Source organism: Pelodiscus sinensis, chromosome 4 (genome assembly GCF_049634645.1).
Source record: "Pelodiscus sinensis isolate JC-2024 chromosome 4, ASM4963464v1, whole genome shotgun sequence".
Lineage (NCBI taxonomy): Eukaryota > Metazoa > Chordata > Testudines > Trionychidae > Pelodiscus > Pelodiscus sinensis.
The window spans coordinates 40,705,259-40,721,010 of record NC_134714.1 but is presented as its reverse complement, the minus strand read 5'-3'; the positions used below and the strand labels follow the sequence as shown (position 1 = coordinate 40,721,010).

The following is a 15,752-nucleotide window of genomic DNA, read 5'->3' as shown; positions in this document are numbered from 1 at the left end:
GAGGAGCCTGGCTGTTGCACACCACCCATATATGACTGAAGAAGGGGCCACCTGAAACAGTAAAACTTTCACAAAATGTGTAGGTGGAGGACGCCAGAGTAATGAGGCAGATATGGACAACATTTCCTGCCAGTAAACAAGGCCATGAAAACCCTTATGTAATTCCAGAAATGTTGGTGGAATGAAACCAGGGATGTAATAAATTCTTTCTGGCTGTCCGAGCCCTTCATTCACACTGCCCTGTTTTCTGTACTTGCTTCCTTTCCACAACTTCTGCACACCACACTCAGTCTGTGCTCACTTGTGTTTCCTTTAAACGACATATCTTTGACTTTAGCTCATTGCACTGGAGCCATTAAGCCATTCTGAGTGCAGAGGAACCCCTTGGCCTGTGCCCAGGTAACATGCTCAGAAAAATCCAGTGTTAAGAGATCCTACCCACTGAGCTGTTGGTGAGGAACTCCCGATTTTCAGTACGAATAAATGAAGGGAGGTCTCTGGACTGGGCCTTCCCTGGCTCTTTCCCCTTCCCACACACATGCACGTGCCACTTTGGCTTTGACCAGTACCCGCCAGACTAAAACTAACAGTTGCTGCTTAGATCTACAGCTGCTCTAGACATGCTCACCTTTAAAATCCAAAGGAACAGAAAACCCCTTTTAGTGAGGAATTCAGCCACACTGAAATCAAGTAAATCCATTAGTAAAACCCAATTACAGTGTTGAGAACCCTCAGCAAGGATTACCCAAAGCCTTACTGCACCAGTGCAAACATGGGGAATCCCAGGAGGTTTCTTTAAGTGCTGCCAAACTCCTTGGCTACTTTTGCTTTGGCTATGTGGATCTGGCATATAATCCATATTTCTTTTACTATGTGCCTTCTACCCCATAGCAACCTGAGAGTGCGTTGGTTTCACAATATGGTTCTCATTTAAAGAAGAGCCGTTTTCATCCCTTTGAAACTTGGTGTAATGGGAAGAAAATAGTTCACTCACTGATGACTTAATTCTCTCTGCTACACTGGGCTAAGGCCAAAATGGTGCCTTTGGGCAGGAAATAAAGACTTTATCCTAATTTTTTGCATCTATTTGGGTGCATCTATGTTCTGCTGCTCAACCTGAAACAGCCCAGGCCTTATTTTGAGAGGTACTAAGCAACTGCAGTTTCAGTAGCTCATGTCTCTGGTATCATGGGATGGTAAAATCCAGTCATGCATGAATCTGAAACCTCTCAGAGGATCAATTCAAATAAACAGATGGATCAAGAGACATGGAATACCTCCAGTGCAAACACTTCCTATAGAAGATCTCCAGAAGGGCTGCCATTGGTATTGAAACACAGTATCCTATCTGATTTTCATTTTTGGGTATGAAGGGGAGGAGGGATCAGCCAGTGCTCTCGTGTTCTCAGAGTCTGGAAATCTAGCTTCCCATAATCCAGGTCATTTTATCAGGTTACTAAATGGCTTGGTCTCTTGTACATTAAAAAACCTACCAGCCAAATACAGGGAGTGTATTTGTTTCTTTCCCAAAGCACTGATCCTCCACTCAGCTCACTCTGAAAAAAAATACCATAGAAACATTCAAACCCCTATATAAGGAAGCAAGAATTCTCCAGGTAGATCACCCATATTTCCCACTGAGTTTTTAGTTTCCCACTTTGATTATGGTTGGTCAGAACCCTGCCATATTTTTCTATACTGATTGTCCCCAATAAATCCCTGTATTGATCTAGCCATACCACTTATGCTTGGTCTCAAGCTCCCATTTACTTACACAATCTCAATCAATCTCTCTCTCTCTCTGTCTCTCTGATTAGAGAGAACAGCTGGTTTCTTATATATTTTAGAGGGCTTCCCTTACCCCTCCTATAAGGGATATAGCCACCACTGTATGGTGATTGTACCAATTGCTCCAGGGCTGTTTGCTCCCACTTTTCTGTTGCGGTTGACGACACATGACAAACCTAATCGCACAAAACCAACCCCAGATTTTCTCAAGAGAAGTTCTGCTTGAGAACAGACTCTCTCTGGCATTGCTGCTCCTGATTGGTATATCCTTAATCACGTCCACCCCTTCTTTATTTATAGAAATTTATTCTTTTCCTTCACTCCTCCTCTCCTATTTATTTTTTAAAGTTGCTGTTTATTTCTGCTGCTGAAAGGATTGTCCTTATTACACCCTTTGGACAAACAGCATTTCACCCCGATATGCAGCCAAATTAGCTCTCCCCTGCGCTTGTGTTCTTTCCAGTCTCTCTCCTCTCACTTTCTGTGTATCTTCTGCTGCTGTGCCATATCCCCATGATAGAAATGAACAGCTGTGCTGGGCAAGGCTGAGGTTAGTTGACCATGAAGGCTCTCCTTCAGGATATTTAGTCAGGATTGCCAGAACTGAAAGGTTATGATCCTCAGCCTGGGGTTTATGAGAGAAGATCAGGGTGGTCAAAGGTGCCTGGCACTGTGGTGATGCATTAATTCCATGCTTATATTGAGGCACTCCAGTGAGGAATGTTCATAACCCCAAGGATCAAAGCAGGCACCCCTAAATGCAAGAGCCTCCCCAGGGGCCTCATCCTGAGAAGGGCTGAGCACTTGACATTTCCAGTAGGTTAAGTGGAAACAGCAGTTGCTCAGAACTTCTCTGGTCCATGCCAGCAAACAACACTTGTTTTCTCTGTCCAGCTCAATTACTATATATTAGAGTGAACAAACCGTATTCTCTATCCTTTTGTTTCTTTTTCCCCCTCTTTCTTTCTGTGCTCCTTTTCTTTTTCCCCCTTGTGTGGACTCCCTGAGTGAAGCAGGCAGGGCTGTCAAAGATTCTGAGATCTGCCACTTCACTGTCTGTCTCATCTTCTGCCTGAATGTTACAGGTGTCTCATTCAGGCAGCAAGATGAGACTGGGCTCTGAGGAGCTGGCCGAGCTGGATATCTTTGAGCCAAAAAAAATCCAAACAAACCCTACCCCAATCAATTAAAAAAAATACTCCCAACCTCCCCAAAAGTAGCTGAAATCTGGGCTGGGTGTTCGTGCGGTTAGCCGTTTGCAAGTGGCCATTTTATGATAGGACACAACTGGGGAGTATATTAACCCTTTCTTCACTTGAATGGGCAGTGGCAAATGCACCTGTGCACATTTTTTTTCAACACAATCTGGGCTAACATTAAGGGGAGTGAGAGAGGGTCTGTCCTAGGAAGAGATGGAAAGGGTTAAATATTGCACCAGCCAATATGGATAGACTGATTTTACAGGTATAATGTGTTGGTCAGTTGGTATATTTATGCAATTAACAGTGAATTAATTCAAAAGATAACCAGTGTAAAAGTTGCCTTTAAACTCCAAGCCTCTTAGAGAAATTGCAGAGGGTTTCAAAAAATAGGGAGGGCATTGGGGTATGACTTGTATTTTGGGGAAGTTTATTTTGTGCCTTAATTATTTGTCAGTTTTTTCTTTTAATTAATATCAGTTCATGGTTTGAAGCAGTAGATGCATAGATTTCCTTAAAAAGAAAAGAATTTTCTGTGTCGATATATGGCTATATATGTATATAGGTATATCTTTCTATACAGATGTGTGTATATATATATGTGTGTGTGTGTATGTATATATATATGCGCATATGTATCTGATATTTCAGTAGAATATACTGTACATATATACTCACACTTGAGTTTGTTACAAACTGTATATAAATATAAAATGGCCACATCTCTTTGCGTGTGTCTGTCCCCGGAAGGGTGGACTGATTGTTTTTGGATGTCTGCAGCTGTTACCTTGAAGGATGCAATTTCATCTTTCATTTATTTTTCCCCATCTAGACTGTATCAGGATAAACTGTAACGCCAGTAAGTTTTCCCTCAAGTTTCATTTTGTTCTCTATATATTAAAAAAGAAATTAACTTTATTTCCTTTGCTAGTTTATAAGCTGTTTTTCTTTCTCTTAGTTTTTTCTTTTTTTCCTGTTTGTTTATTTTTTAAATACAAAAATCAAAGGCTGGGTGGGATTTGGGCTGGGGGAACAGGGAAGGATTTGTGGTGATGGTGTGTGCAAATGCATTGTGTGACATTTATCCTAAGAAGAGATGAACTGTTACTTCCTGGTGTTGCTGAAAATTGGGATGAGCTGAAAGTATGTTTCAGTAGTAGCTAGTTGTCTTTGGGGAAGTGCCTTTAAAGATACTGAGGGAACATGTAAAGGTAACAACAGGAACTGTATCATTTCTCCACTATTAGAAAAAACACTCCATAATAAAACATGTTCAAGACACAGTGGTGGCTGCTTAATCTGATGTTTCTTCATTAAGTCTGCTCAACAGTCTGAGATGAGAGGCAGATGGCTTTTTTTAGCTTATGCTTAAGAGGCACATGGATTTAGCCACTAAGGTCACAAGTTCAATCTTACCTGCCAACAACCTGTGTTCATCAGCCTTATGTTTCCTTTTAAGCTTTTGGGTTAATTTGACAAGGGGTGCAAAACAAGGCCAAGAAAAATATTCCCTGAGTCCCTGCAAAATGAGATTGATGGTGTCTGTCCTACACTACTGAGGACATTAGAATAAATATGGTTTTCCCATGGGTTCCCATGCTTCTTACTACTTATTCCCCCATTCACACTAATGTACCATGTTCATTAGTGTGTTTGCTAAGCACCGGTCTCAGAGGTAGCACCTGATATACTCTTCAGCCCCATCCCTAGTTGAGAACAGATGGTTCCTACAGGGTCACCTTTGAAGGGCTCTGCACTCAGGTGTGAAATCAGCAGCAGGCGGAGGAGGAAGCAAAGATTCTGTTTCCATGCAAATCAATGTCCTTTAATAGTAATAAAAGTAGGAAAAGGAAAAGAAAGAAATCAAACAGTTGTCAATTTCCCCACCAGCATCTCTTGAAATCATTTCACTTTTGTGAATTTTTAATAGTCTAGACTTTTACATATTTTACTCTGGTTTTTTTTCTGGCAATTATTTTATATATTTATTTTTTAAAATATTTGGATTTTTCTAATTTATTTGTTATGATCTTCTGCTTTGTTGGGTTGGTTCTTTTTTGTTTCCTCTCTATCTCTCAAAACCCTTGCTGGCATGGTGGAATGACTCAGGCTATCTGTCTTTCTGTCCCAGTTTCTGGAAGGTAACCAAAGAGAGCTGACTAGTGGAGAAACTGCATATACCTGATCTATGCCTAAGTTAACTTGCATATCAATTGCAAAAGCAAAATCTCATTCTTGTAGATGCCTAGTGATTTATTTGTGCAGGGGGAGTTATACATCTGGCGCTAGATCTTCCAGGTGTGGGTCTCCTAGCTTGATTAATACTCTGAATATGTAGCCTGAATCCCTGCTCTGATTTAGGGTAACATTTCAGAGGGCGGGAAGATGTATTTTATGCAGAGGTGTTTAGCTAAGGAATGGGGGTTAAGGGTGAGAGTGAGTGAACTCAAGAAATAAGCTTCATGTACACTTGAGGGGGCCTCAGATCATGCAGTCACCATTGTTAACTGAACACAAGAGACTTGTTTTAAAAGCAAACAGAGCTGTGCTTGGGAGATCCCATGAAATAGTAAAAATAATATGGCCTGGGTCACATGGCATGGTTACAGACAACATTGAAGCTCAGGCTGCTTCCAAGGCTTCCAGCACACAGTGACAGGTAAGGACTTTGATTCTCATTGCTCTTTCTATTGAATGAAGGACGGTTTGGGGGAGGGGAAGTTTTTCTGTTATGTTGCTGCATTTGTGGGTTGTTCACATTTCCTGATTATATCATGTTCTGCCCTCTACCACCTTATATCTCCTACTTTTCTTTACTCCCCACCTCTTTCATACCTCAGATGTGTAGAGTGGGATGATTGATCTGGTATCTTTTATGTATAAACATGGTCTTATTTTCATGTATCTATTTTATTTTAAAAAAATAACCCTCACTTCACACTTAGGAAGACCTACAGTGCCTCCTAAACCCCACTGGTAAAATCTGAAATCTGAAGGGCCTGATGCTTATCTCTTTACATCAGGGGTAATTCCACTGTAGGCTTTGGAGTTATACCAATGGAAGTGAGAGCCAAAACAGTCCCTCAGGTCAGAGGTAGAAGCTGCATAGAGTGATTTCACAGCAGAGACCTAACAGATGGAACAATTCTGCTGTCTGGCTTTGAAGGAGAGATTCATGCCTGTCAAATGTCTCTACTGTTACAAACATAAACTTTAAAAAAATGAATGGAGACCAAACTTTGACCATAAAAACACAGAAATTTCCCAATGGGAACAGTCTCTTTTGTCCATATTCTCCTATATCCTCCTAACACGACAAATATACTTATAAGGGCTTTCCTATCTTCATAATGTTCCTCATCTGTTATATCATGCTATCCACTTTTCTTTACCTTTCTAGTGTGCTCTTGAGTTACGCATCTTTGTCAGTGACCATCTCTCATTCCTACTTATATTCCATGCGTAGGCAAGCTGAAGTCTCGGGGATGGCACTGCATATATTTCCAATATAGTAGCTTTTGGAATAGAGGAGGCAAAAGTGTCTTGTGTTAGTGGCATTTCTAGGTTATTTTTACTTCCTATTTCCTAGCCTCATTTACATCCCTTCTACCTTCCCATATTGTGTCTGACCATAGGCAAGTAGTTGGGTGCTGCCAATATGTGAGGCAATAATTTAGAGACCGTAGTGGTCTTTGGTCCAAGGACCACTGCTGGGTTCTCATTCAGCATTTCATATTGAGGTCTTCACTTCTCACTAGAATGTGCAAACCACGTTATTTCTCAAGGGTCCATTATCTGTGTGGGTCTTGAAGCTTCAACAGCTCATGAGTCTACTTTTATCCCCATTTCAAGTAGCAGGAACAGAGGGGAGAAAGAGATCTCATAGCACAGTTGCTACTAGGAGATCCTGTGATCTCACAGTTGATTCCTTGTTATAGTCCAATTAATTGTGGAGCTACCTCTGACCGTGGTAGGTAGGTATGACACGAGGCCAACTTTCCTTTTCCAGCTGCAGATTGCATTGTATTTAGTATCCTGTTAAATTCCATTTTCCATGTCAACATTTATTTTGCTAAGCACTGATACAGCAACACAAAGCAGGAGCCTGTGATACATGAATCTCAGAGAGATGTTAAAAGCTTTTCTCTCATAAACAAATATGCAACCATGTTAACCCAAATCTAATCAAAACATTGTAACACCACAAGCCTTTTTCTGTTTTCATAGGGAATCTGCTGTCATTTTAATAAAAGCTTAATAATGCTCTAACAAGAAAATATTATATGCAAAATGAGGTGATATGATTCAATGTTCCCATCATATTTGTGATGTTAGTATCTGCTAATGCCAATTTAATGTAATCCGGGAGGAAATGAATGCTAACAGCCTGAGAAATAATGACAAGTCATTAGTATGTTGTACTGTAACATTGCAGCTACTCTTAGGAGGTTTTAGTGTTTGAACAGCTAACTGGTAGCCTTCTCACCTTTGGGGTTTAAGTCATGTTTCCAAATGCAGGTTCAGCCCAATGCTGCAATTGCAGTGTGGGAAGGCAGACAGGAAGGAAGCAGCATTTTTGGATGGCGCCTCCTTCAGAGGTCAGGTTAAAAAGGGATTCTCTCTGCCATGATATCTAAAAGGGTGTCACAAGGAGGAAGGAGAAAATTTGTTCCTCTTGGTTTCTGAGGACAGGACAAGGAGTAGTGGGCTTAAAGTGCAGCAGGGGAGGTTTAGATTGGACATTAGGAAAAAATTCCTAACTGTCAGGGTGGTCAAATATTGGAATAAATTGCCAAGGGAGGTGGTGGAATCTCCCTCTCTGGAGATATTTAAGAACAGGTTAGATAGACATCTGTCAGGGATGGTGTAGACGGAGCTTGGTCCTGCCTTGAGGGCGGGGGGCTGGACTCGATGACCTCTCGAGGTCCCTTCCAGTCCTATAATTCTATGATTCTATGATCTGGTAGCATTCCAGGTTTAAATGAAAGATTCCTCTGTGGCAGATTGCCCCTGACTTGCTAATTTGAATCCAGACCAGATGTGTAGTGACTGAAATCCATTGCCATTGGTGGCCTGCATCAGGTGATGTATTGCTCTCAGTCCAGAAAAAAGCAGTTATCTGTGATAAAACTCACAGCTGACAGTTTCAACAGAGAGGACCAGGTTTGTGTGGCCTTTGGAGAATGGACTCTTCTCTGGGGCCTTCCAGAACAGGAGTAAGGCAGCTGGTGCTGTGTTTAAGAAGATCTGCCACCATCTGAGCTGTATCTCTTTCTGTGAATATGTGGAGGGTTTTTAGTTCTGTCAACCCTGCACATTCATGGACAGACAACTGACATTAACAGTGGGGAAAACAGGCCATAATATGTGGGGAAATAAAAGAACATTTATGCCTATATTTAATTTTGAGAGGGAGCAGCACGACTAAGGCTGCTAATTTTCTAATAAGACATTGCATGATTAAAAATAGAACAGGTGTAATGCTGATAGGCAGTACTGAACCTGGGACCTATGAAGCTTAGTGCATAAGCCTCTACTGCTTGAACTAAAAGCAACCTGGCTCTCTCTCTGTACGCGGTCGAAAGTGCTACTAGATGGGACAGTGAACCACACCCAGAAGGTGTGTGGCTTACATAGGCACTAATCAGCACCAAGCACTTGTCGCCATGCTGAAAGCTGCCCTTGGCAATAAATTCTGGAGAAGATCACAGTGCTTTGAGCAGTTCTTAATCCTGAGTGACTGGTAAGCAGGCCTTAGTGGTTTATATTACTGGATGAAAAACTCTAACAAATAGAGGCTTTTAACAGTGACCTTAATTACCCCAAAACAGCGAGGACTGAGGAGACAGAAGTGCTGTTGTGGGATAATGTATTCATTTTAGGATCATAGTTCACTGTTTCATCCCTGACAGGGGGGTGGGAAGGAGTTAATACTAAACAATAAAGGACAAAAGGATTGGTATGTAAAGTCAGAAAAAACAGAGACATTGGAATGCATTTTTGCCATGTCCTTTCACATTCTGGAGGCCTTATATCTGATATAAAACAATCCAGTATGACACTAATTTACCAAACTCCTGTTAGCCCAGACTCTTGGTAAATAGTCTGGTTGATCACCCATCAGGTGTATTGTACCCCTCGTTAGAAAGATTACAATCCCAGTCTCTCATTAAAGAGCTGAGTAAAAAAAATTCAATGAATTTTCAGAAGTCACTTGGTTTTAAAGGGTTTTTTAGTTTCTGTTTAGAGTATAAGACCGTCAGAATCTTTTCATATACTGCATTATAGTGTTGGAGCCTACATGGAATGTGTCCTTTTGACAATTTGATATTCATCACTCTTTGGAAACATATCTGGCAGTCTGCACAGCACACTTGTCATCTCCCCTATTTTATTAACTCTCTGTTTTTCTGAATCATAGACACATAGAATATTAGGGTTGGAAGAGATATCAGGAGGTCATCCATTTCAGCCCCCTACTCAAAGCAAGAACTATCCCCAATTAAATTATCTTAGCCAAGGCTTTGTTAAGCTTGGCCTTAAAAACCTTTAAGGACGAAGATTCTACCTCCTCTCTAGATAACTCATTCCAATGCTTCACCAACCTCCTAGTGGATTTTTAAAAAAATATCCTACAGAGACCTCCCACACTGCAACTTGAGACCATTGCTTCTTGTTCTGTCATCTTGGCCCTGCTCCATGATTTTTCTAGGGACTAAGGTGAGGCTGACAGGTCTGTATTTCCCCAGATTCTCCTCCTTCCCCTTTAAAAAGATGGGCACTACATTTGCTTTTTTGCTATTGTCCAGGTCCTCCCCTGATCATATGCCTCTGCATATGAAAAACCAGTCTGGAAGATGCTGTGGATGAAGTCTGAAGTACATTGGAGAAAGCTGGGAGAAGTGAGAGCAGATTCTATGGTCAGATAACTTTGGATCTATGCGCCTCAGATATGAGTATTACCAGATCATTGGCTGGCTTTGTTTTGCCTTATCCATCTTTTACTGGGTTTGGTCTTTGCCTTACTATGTTCTTCAAGGAAAAGTGAGGCGACGTGTTTACATGGCGATGATTGCAGAATTTCAGTCAGTCTTACTGAGGGGAAGTGGAGTTGCTGGAAGAGACTTCTAAACTTTTCAGTTCGCTGGCCACATTATTCATATATATTCTCATACCAGCCTTTCTCTCATACCAGCTGTGATCACTTGCATTACCTGAGAAGGCATTTACATTCCATCAGATTCTGAGGGCAATACATTGGGGCTCTAAAAAGTCTATGTCCCTACTATTCCACAGTCATAATGAAGCTATCAGTTCCTTTTGGACAGCTTCAAATTCTGCCCAGCAGACAATGATCAGATAGCCATTTTTCTCATTTCATTTCCTCTCTGGAGTCCTGATATACATATAGGTGGATTGAGAGGCCAGCTGTCTGCAAGCAGTGCTAATGTACTGATTAGTGGATAAAGATATTGGAAGGGAGAACCTACTGACAATGTTAAAATCAAAATAGCCGCTTCTAAGGGCACAGATGCTGTATGATATTTAGAGAAGCGAAAGGATCCTAGGAGATGGAATGATAGAGAAAAGAGACTGCTGCAAGACCAGGAGCCTCTTCTCTGTCTTGGAGAAGCAACTAGCCTGTACTAATAATGATCTCCACTGTAACTCTCCCACCATGGCCCACCATCCTTCCTGTTCTTTGCATTGCAAGGCTAGCCTGTCTGACAGACAGTGCTGCTTCTAAAAAATCCAGAGTGGCCACCAGGGAAACCTGGGAAGCCTTAGCCTCCCACTAGTTCGAATTAAGGGTCTACACAGCCCTTAATTCGAACTAGCTAGTTCGAACTAGGCTTAATCCTCGTAAAATGAGGTTTACCTAGTTCGAACTAGCGGAGCGCTAGTGTAGCGCCTATTAAAGTTAGTTCGAACTAACATCCGTTAGTTCGAACTAACTCTGTAGTGTAGACATACCCTGTGTGTATATGTATGCCTAAGACTGAGAGGTCAGCTACCAGAGAGTGCAGCTTGCTTTCTCTTTTTTTCCCAAGCTCTCTTTTGGTAAAAGAGCTTGGGGGTACCCCTCTGGAAGAAGTTCAAGTACTTTCTTCCTGGGTTCAAGAAGAAAGGGGTTCTTTTGTTTCACTTGGTGGCGGCAGCTACCTCCCAAAGTCACTGAATTTGTGACCTTGAGGAGTTTTAAAGCAGAAGGCTATAGAGGCAAGCTATTTTAAGGTCTCTTCCGGGCTTCCACCTTCTGCACTCGAAGTGCCAGAGTGGATACTGACAAGGCCATACAAAGCAAACACCCTCTTTCCAGAAGTCTCTATGGGTGCGTCTACACTTGCTTCCTAGTTTGGGCTAGGGATGCAAATGTAGGCGACCGAAATTGCTAATGAAGCGGAGATTTAAATATGAGGAATAACGTTAGTTCGAACCAAAGGGTTTGGTTCGAACTAACGCGTCCCGGCGCGCACTTCCTGGCTCGAATCAGCTGTTGAGCAGAGTAATGTGCTGGCGAGATCATGCTAATAAAGTGCGGGATATTTAAATCCCTGGTTCATTAGCAATTTCGGTTGTCTACATTTGCATCCCTAGCTCTAACTAGGGAGCAAGTGTAGACATACCCTATGAGACAGGAGTGAAGCATGTTGTTGTGTAGTGGAAGCTTACACTGATACTGACCATGTGCAGAGATTACTTACCAGTATTATCTCAACTACTAAAATCCCCCTCCCAGAAATAATCGCTTTTCTTAAGTATCACCCCCTGCAGGATCTATCTTGGGCACATTTCTCAGATCTTGCTGGCACAGTTGTGAAAGTCCTCAGGAAAACCTCTGACAAAACAAGTAATCCTGTTGACTTGCTATAGCAATTTTTGGTTAGCAGAGAAGGTTCATTATATTTTCCTATCTAGCCAGCAGAAAATGCAATACACTGAAAATATTTTTATTCTGCATGTGGAAAGTGAGAAGTCTTAAGAAAATCCTGAGTCATTTTTCCAGTGAAATTGCTACTCACCCAGTAGCTGTGATGTTAAACAGTCATCTGTGAACACTTTATTATGGCAAAATAGCTTTTTTCTTCTCAGTAGGTTTCACTTTACCCAAGCCTGATTGTGAATAGGGGTCAAACCACTTGGTACATTTATAATTATTTCCCCCATTCAGAGGGGTAAATTACAATATCTGTTCTCTCCTGAATGAACAGAGCCATCAGCAAGCATGAAACAAAACAGGGATGCTATTATCCTAATTAACTGTTACCACAAGAGACGCTTAGAATAAGCATGGGTTCAGATTTAATTGCCTATTAAGAACCTGTTAGCATGGTGTTATCTTACTGACTGGTATGTCAGCTGTTCTTAAGGAGATGCTCATTTTAAATTATTTTAAATAGATGAGGTGTAGAGGAACTATGGTCAGTACCGCTTTTGGCTGCTAGCAATGTCTATCAAACTCATAGAATCATAGGACTGGAAAGGACCACGAAGTCATCTAGTACAGTCCCCTGCACTCAAGATAGGCCTAAGTATTATCTTTACCCCCCCTGACAGGTCTAGGCTGGCAGAGTTTTCACAACTTCCTTAGGTAATTTATTTTAGCGCTTAAATCACTTTGATGGGAAGTTTTTCTTAATGTCAAATCTAAACCTCCATTGTTACAATTAAGACCATTTCTTCTTATCCTATCTTCAGAAGTTAATAAGAACAATGTATTACCATCTTCTTTGTAACAACTTTTAATGTACTTAAGAACTGTTGTCATGTCCACCCTCAGTCTTCTCTTCTCCAGATCAGACAAACCCATATCTTTTCAATTTTTCTTCATAGGTCATGTTTTTTAGACCTTTAATCGATTTTGTGGGTCTTCCCTGGACTTTTTCCAATTTGTCTGCATCTTTCATGAAATGTGTACTCCAGAACTGGACGTAATACAGGCAGTCCCCGAGTTACGCGGATCCGACTTATGTCGGATCCGCAGTTACGAACGGGGCCCTTCCTCTCCCTGGTCTCCAGCAGACCAGGGAGAGGAAGCAAAGCGGCGGAACACGCGGGCAGCGGACAGGGCTGTCCGCTGCCCACGTGCTCCGTGGCTTGGCTCTGCTTTGCCCCCCCGTCCCCCTGGTCTGCAGACCAGGGGGACGGGGGGGGGGGGGGCAAAGCAGAGCCAAGCCGCGGAGCACACGGCCAGCTGACAGCCCAGACGTGTCTGGGCTGTCAGCTGACCGCGCGCTCCGCGGCTTGGCTCTGCTTTGCCCCCCCGTCCCCCTGGTCTGCAGACCAGGGGAATGGGGGGGCAAAGCAGAGCAAAGCAGAGCCAAGCCGCGGAGCGCGTGGTCAGCTGACAGCCCAGATGCGTGCTCCGCGGCTTGGCTCTGCTTTGCCCCCCGTCCCCCTGGTCTGCAGACCAGGGGGACGGAGGGGGCAAAGCAGAGCCAAGCCGCGGAGCACGCGGGCAGCGGACAGCCCAGACGCGTCTGGGCTGTCCGCTGCCCGCGTGTTCCGCCACTTTGCTCCCCATCCCCCTGGTCTGCAGACCAGGGGGACGGGGAGCAAAGCAGAGCAAAGCCACAGAGCCCGAGGGCAGCAGGACAGCCACGGCGCGTCTGGGCTGTCCCGCTGCCCCCGTGCTCCGCGGCTTTGCTCCGGACACCTGTGGTACAGCAGCTGGGGCGCTGCCAGTTGGTCCCGTAGCGCCGCTCTGGGCGATACTGGACCAACCGGGCAGCACCCCAGCTGCTCTGCCCCAGGCGTCCTGATTCAGCCACTGCTGGTCAGTTTCAGCAGCGGCTGAATCAGGACGCCTGGGGCAGAGCAGCTTGGGTGCTGCTGGGTTGGTCCAGTAGCGCTGAGGAGCGGCGGCACTACTGGACCAACCCAGCAGCATCCCAGCTGCTCTGCCCCAGGCGTCCCCAAGTCAGCCGCTGCTGAAACTGACCAGTGGCTGACTACAGGAAGCTCCTGCCCCGGGCTTCCTGGAATCAGCCGCTGATCAGTTTCAGCAGCAGCTGACTTGGGGATGCCTGGGGTTCTTAAGTTGAATCTGTATGTAAGTCAGAACTGGCATCCAGATTCAGCCGCTGTTGAAACTGATCAGTTTCAGCAGCGGCTGAATCTGGATGCCAGTTCCGACTTACATACAGATTCAACTTAAGAACAAACCTACAGTCCCTATCTTGTACGTAACCCGGGGACTGCCTGTACTCCAATTGAGGCCTAATCAGGGAGTAGAGCAGAAGTATTACTTCTTGTGCCTTGTTTACAGTACTACTGCTAATACATCCCAGTATGATGTTTGCTTTTGAGAGAGGAGGCAGGGGGGAGCAATGTTACGCTGTAGACTCATATTTTGCTTGCGATCCACTATGGCTCCCAGGTCCCGTTCTGCAGTACTCCTTCCTAGGTAGCCATTTCCCATTTTCTACATGTGCAACTGAGTGTTCCTTCCTCCATGGAGTATTTTGTATTTATCTTTGCTGAATTTCCTGTTTATTTCAGATCATTTCTCCTGTTTGTCCTGATCATTTTGAATTTTAATCAGACCCTCCAAAGCACTTAAAATACCTCCCAGCTCAATATTGCTCACAGACTTTTTATCAGTGTACTCTCTTGGGAATGTCTACACTACCCTCCTAGTTCAAACTAGGAGGGTAATGTAGGCATACCGCACTTGCAAATGAAGCCCGGGATTTGAATTTCCCGGGCTTCATTTGCATAAGCGGGGAGCCGCCATTTTTAAAACCCCGCTTGTTCGAACCCCGTGCAGGGCGGCTACACGGGGCACAAACTAGGTAGTTCGAACTAGGCTTCCTAGTTCGAACTACCTAGTTTGTGTCCCATGTAGCCGCGCTGCACGGGGTTCGAACAAGCGGGGTTTTAAAAATGGCGGCGCCCCGTTTATGCAAATGAAGCCCGGGAAATTCAAATCCCGGGCTTCATTTGCAAGTGCGGTATGCCTACAGTACCCCGCTAGTTCGAACTAGCGGGGTAGTGTAGACATACCCTCTGTGACTATATCTAAATCACTGATGAAGATATTGAACAGAACTGCTGGCAGAACTGATCCGCGTAGGCCTCTGCTTGACATGCTCTTCCACCTTGACTGTGAATAACTGATAACTATTCTCCGGGAATGGTTTTCCAATCAGTTAAGCATTCATCTTATTGTAACTCCATCTAGGCTATATTTCCCTAGCTTCATTATGGGAAAATCATGCAAGACTATATCAAAAGTGTCACATCTATCATTTAACTATTTACAAGGGTTGTAACCGTAAATTTGCGTATATAACCCGCACCCGTGCATAACTCATGATTTTTCTTAAATGTGTGTTTAAAAAAAAAAAATCTTAGATAACCCACGCACGTGTATAGCCCATGGGTTATATACGATACTTTAAGGTACCTGGTAATTGCACATACCAGCCACAGCCTCTGGGGGGACGGGAAGGAACAGAGAGTGCAGCACAGGCAAGCTGGCCGGTCTGCAGGAGGGGAGCCACACTCGTGCCCAGAGCCAGGCGCAACTCACCCTCCTCTGGGAGGGGGGAAAGGAGAGTGCAGAGCAGGTGAGCTGGCCAGCCTGTGGAAGGGGAGTCACGCTCATGCCCAGGCAAGTAAAAATAATCAAGTATACCCCGCGGACATGTATACCTTGTGGCGGGGGTTTGTAAAACTTTGTATAACCCACGGGTTATGTGCCCTAAAACATGGTACTCTGGCAAAGGAAGCTTATTAGGTTCATGTAATGGGATGGATGAG

The 15,752-nt window shown here is 43.7% G+C and overlaps 1 protein-coding gene across 9 annotated transcripts in view; it reads left to right on the top strand.

The window, feature by feature from the left end:
* NRXN3 (neurexin 3) overlaps positions 1-15,752 on the top strand; it is a 1,564,511-nt gene that overhangs the window by 595,783 nt on the left and 952,976 nt on the right. For all 9 annotated transcript variants that reach the window (XR_012903352.1, XM_075926779.1, XM_075926774.1 and 6 more), the window contains one exon: positions 3,820-3,846. Coding sequence is in view for 8 of the 9 variants with exons in the window: in XM_075926779.1 (XP_075782894.1) it covers positions 3,820-3,846 (27 nt within the window). In the remaining variant the exon portion in view is untranslated. The remainder of the gene's footprint in view (positions 1-3,819; positions 3,847-15,752) is intronic.